Here is a 4,915-nt window from a genome sequence, read left to right on the forward strand (position 1 = left end):
TGAACTGGGTACCTCGATCAGAGACGATCCTCTTCGGAACTCCGTGAAGACTCACGATTCGGGACATATAAAGATCAGCCAAGCGGGTACCGCGGTAGGTAGTCTTGACTGGAATGAAGTGAGCAACCTTGGTGAGTCGATCGACAATAACCCAGATGGAGTCATGACCACGCTGAGATTTAGGAAGTCCAGTAATGAAATCCATTCCAACTTCTTCCCATTTCCACTCAGGAACTTTGAGGGGTTGGAGTAGTCCCGCTGGTCGTTGATGTTCAGCCTTCACTTTCTGGCACACGTCGCAGCGAGCAATGAAAAAGGCGATCTCGCGCTTCATCCCGTGCCACCAGAATTGTTTCTTCAGGTCTTGATACATCTTGGTTCCTCCGGGGTGGATTGAGTAGGGGTGTCGTGGGCTTCCTTCATGATGAGTTGCTTCAGGTCTTCAATATTGGGTACACATAGACGTCTGTTGTACCACAAAACTCCTGTGGCATCAATTGTGAAACCAGGAACTTCTTCCCTATCCTTCCTACGCTTGATTCCTTCAATACTTTCATGTCCCACCTGAGCTTCCTTGATCTGATCGAACAAAGTAGGCTTCAGCTCAAGATGTGCCAGGAAACCATGGCTAACCAACTCGAGGCCGAACTCCTCAAGTTCTTCATACAGCTTGGGTTGAGCAATCTTGATCAGGGCGTTCAGCGAACACGGCTCTCGACTAAGGGCATCAGCTACGACATTGGCTTTGCCGGGATGATAATGAATACCGAGATCGTAGTCCTTGATAAGTTCCATCCATCTGTTCTGCCTCATATTCAGCTCCCGCTGAGTGAAGATGTACTTCAGACTCTTGTGGTCGGTGTAGATCTCGTAGCGATTCCCAACTAAATAATGACGCCAGGTCTTCAGGGCGTGAACTACCGCAGCAAGCTCTAAGTCATGAGTGGGGTAATTCATCTCGTGCGGTCGAAGTTGTCTTGACAAATAGGCTATCACCTTGCCTTCTTGCATCAGCACACTTCCCAAACCAAGTTTCGATGCATCACAGTATACATCAAAATCCTTTGTGATATCAGGCATGGTCAAGATAGGGGCTGTAACTAATCGCTTCTTGAGTTCCTGAAAACTGGCCTCACATTTGTCGGTCCATTCAAACTTCTTATCCTTCTTCAATAGTTGCGTTAAGGGTCTCGCAATGCTGGAGAATCCCTCAACGAACTTGCGATAATAACCTGCCAATCCTAGAAAGGCGCGGACTTCGGTTTGATTGGTAGGGGCTTTCTTCTCCAGGATAGACTGAATTTTGGACGGGTCGACTGACACTCCTCCGGCAGAAATGACATGACCAAGGAATCCTACCTCTTTCAGCCAAAATTCGCATTTACTAAACTTGGCGTAAAGCTGATGATCTCTGAGAGTTCCCAAAACAATCCGCAGATGTTCAACATGCTCTTCTTCATTCTTGGAGTAGATCAGAATATCGTCGATGAAAACCACAACGAACTTGTTGAGGTACTTCATGAACACCTTGTTCATGAGATTCATGAAGTAGGCGGGGGCATTGGTTAGTCCAAAGGACATTACAGTATATTCAAAAAGTCCATACCGTGTGGTGAAGGCAGTCTTCGGAATGTCTAACTCTCGAACCTTAAGTTGGTGATAACCAGTTCGGAGATCAATTTTGGAGAAAACTCGGGCTCCATTCATCTGGTCAAACAGGTCTTCAATCTTCGGGAGGGGGTATTTGTTCTTGATGGTGACCTCATTCAGTTTTCGGTAATCCACGCACAGGCGGACAGTCCCGTCCCGCTTATCCACAAAGATAACGGGAGATCCCCAGGGCGATGCGCTCGGGCGAATCAACCCTTTCCTCAACATGTCATCTAACTGCTTCTTCAACTCAACCAATTCTTGAGGGTTCATCCGGTAGGGTCGCTGAGCGATGGGGGCAGTTCCGGGAACTAGCTCAATGATAAACTCAATATCCCGATCAGGGGGCATACCGGGTAACTCATCGGGGAAAACATCAGGGTACTCACAAGCTATGGGTACTTCATGCAAGGTTGGACTGGCGACACTCTTCTTGCATAGGGACTTCGATGATGGCATGGTGGCTACATGCTCAACTACTTCACCGTCCTCAGCCGTCAGGGTTATAGCTCGGCGAACACAATCTATGTGTCCCTTATACTTCACCATCCAATTCATTCCGAGGATAACCTCTAAGCCTTGCTCTCCTAATACGATCAGATCCGCGTGAAAACGCTTTCCCTGAATTTCTATGGGAACCTCCTTGCATGAACTTTGGGTTTTGCTGGTGGATCCAGGGATTTGGACTAACATAGGTCGCTTCACGGGGGTGGGGGTTAAACCTCCTTTTCTCACAAAAGGCTTGGTAACGAAGGAATGTGAGGCTCCGGAATCAAACAGAACTGTTGAGGGTACTGAGTTGACAAGGAACGTACCCAGAACAATATCTGGAGCTTCTTGAGCTTCTTCAGCGTTGACATGGTTCAGGTGTCCTCTAGGTGGTCCAGCTGGTTTTATATGGTTCTGGTTCCTTCCAGAAGCAGTGCGAGATTTTCCTTGATTTGGCTTGGGCGCATTGGGGCGCTGTCCGGAAGTCACTTTGTTGGGGCACTCATTAGAGTAATGATCCGGGTGTCCGCAGGCGTAGCATCCATAGGGGGGTTTGCGGACAGTGTTGTTCTGGCGGTTGTAGTTGGGATTTTGGTTGAGGCTATTGAGACGTGGTGCAGGGGGAGGGGTCCACTGTTGCTGGGGTGCTGGCCTAGGTGGGGGCAGACTGCGGGATTGCTGAGGGCTGGAGCTGCCCTGCAACATCATTGCCTTGCGCTTGCGGTTCTCAATTGCATTCTTGCGCTTGCTCTCAACCAGGATAGAGGCATCTACCAACGACTCAAGATCTGGGTATGGCACAGCTACCAGGATACTTTGCAGCTCATCGTGCAGACCATTCAGAAAGCGATCCTTCTTCTTCTCTTCGGCGTTGGTGTCCTCAGGAGCATACCTAGACAGAGTGGTGAACTTGTCTCTGTACTCCACTACAGACATACTTCCTTGCCTAAGGTTCATGAACTTGTCCTTCATGATCTTGATCAGTCCAGAGGGGATATGCGTCTTGCGGAACATGGCCTTGAATTCTTCCCAGTTGATGACGTGTCCTTCAGCTTGAATAGCCTTGACATTTTCCCACCAAGTGCGTGCAGGTCCAGAAAGAAAGTGTGTGGCGAACAACACCTTCTCATCATTGCCGACTCCGGAGACCTCCAGGTTGTTCTCAATAGTGCGAAGCCAATCATCAGCGTTGAGGGGTTCAGTGCACTTGGCGAAAACAGGAGGGTTCGTGCTTTGGAAATCCTTCAGCTTAGAGCGGGGGTCTCCATTTCCGTTCCCGCCATTATTGTTGTTGGCATTTCCGGTAGCAAGCTGAGTGAGGTGCTGAAGGGTAGCAAGGTTAGCTTGGCGCTCCGCACGGGCTGCCTCACGGTCTTCCATCATAAGGCGCTGAAGTTGCGCCATGGTTGGGTCCGGAGGTGGAGGGGGGTTTTGGTCTGATCCGCTGGCGCTTCCTCTACGGGTGTCACCCATCCTGAAGAATGGTGGATTCAGATATTAATGAGGAAACAAGGATATGGGCAGCCACTTAAAAGGGGAGGGTTTGGTAAAACAATAGTTTTTAAAACAGAATCAAACAATGCAAAAGTAGGCGAAAACGAAAACATATCTTGGCAGGGGTGCCGAAGGCACAAAATAGCATCACACAACAATCACATCCAAGCAATCAAGCTCACACTTCGGAAACTACATCAACTGCATGGATCGCGCATAGGACTAGTTTCAAGGGACACCTAATATTTGGGGGTATCCTATTCGGATCAACTGAGCTTGTCATTTCTTCAATACCTCGAGTCCGGTGAGTCTGAGTCGGGGAACATCGCCAGATATATAAATTTGGAAGAGGATGAGATAGTAGAATAAGAACTTTCAAAGTCGTGAGAAATCAGAGAGGTAAGACTTAGAAGTTTTCGAAAGGGTAAGAAATGTAGAAGCTAAACTTCTAGTATTAGGAAAATAGGTTTAGTAAATAATTTTACCAAAGTAGTATTTTCCTAACTAACGCTCATGCTAACTAAGATCTCCTACAGTCAGGATGGCTCTGATACCAGCTCTGTGGGGCCCCGGACTTACCAGTCCGAAACTCCTGTTATGCATACAATGTCACGATCCCAAAATCATTCCATCGTGAATACATAACCGAACTGATACCAGATTACAACATCCATTACAGTACTGAATCTATCTATCTATTATATAATTAAAGCACAAGACAAACAATGGCCAAGATTTAACAATTAAGCGTTAAAAGCATGTTAATGGTCAAGATTAACAACTTGGATATCACGAGTCTACCCGCTGCGAATTTCGGGTGCACAACATAACGCCCAGCCGCGAGCCCGCGACCTAAATCCCGTCTCCATAAAGATCTCCTTCTGAGCTTCGCTGCTTCATGGCGTGTCCGCGGTTCTTAGATCGTTTCTGCTCCACCACTCATCGGGCCCTTGGTCGCATCAAGATAAATGAGCAGAGTATTTCGCGAGATCAGGTGTCCAAGGCTCCAATAAGCAGAGTTCAGTCTGAAGTCGACAGTCACGGATTTACGGTGCATCGGCGGCGGCCGGAATCTGGGGACGACAAGTAATCCGGCAGTCTTTTCCTATATATGTGCCGATCTTGCTCCGTCGAGTAATCTACCAGTCTTGCTACAACCTGAGAAACCTCCAATTGATTCGTGTAACACCAGTGGCTAATCGGATCTCCGGACGCAATGCGATCTATTTTTTTTTTCTAATCAGATACAAAGCCTCCGAACTTTGCAGAGCGATCAATCTAA

The 4,915-nt window shown here is 47.9% G+C and overlaps 1 protein-coding gene across 1 annotated transcript; it reads right to left on the reverse strand.

The window, feature by feature from the left end:
- Nucleotides 1-434: 434 nt before the first annotated feature.
- Nucleotides 435-3,543, reverse strand: LOC139833864 (uncharacterized). The gene is made up of 4 exons (XM_071824224.1): nucleotides 1,790-3,543; nucleotides 997-1,411; nucleotides 565-825; nucleotides 435-485 (listed from the first exon to the last, which is right to left on the reverse strand). The coding sequence occupies exons 1-4, from the start codon at nucleotides 3,541-3,543 to the stop codon at nucleotides 435-437; spliced, it is 2,481 nt and encodes an 826-aa protein (XP_071680325.1).
- Between the last annotated feature and the right edge of the window lie 1,372 nt (nucleotides 3,544-4,915).

Source organism: Lolium perenne, chromosome 7, assembly GCF_019359855.2.
Source record: "Lolium perenne isolate Kyuss_39 chromosome 7, Kyuss_2.0, whole genome shotgun sequence".
Classification (NCBI taxonomy): Eukaryota; Viridiplantae; Streptophyta; class Magnoliopsida; order Poales; family Poaceae; genus Lolium; species Lolium perenne.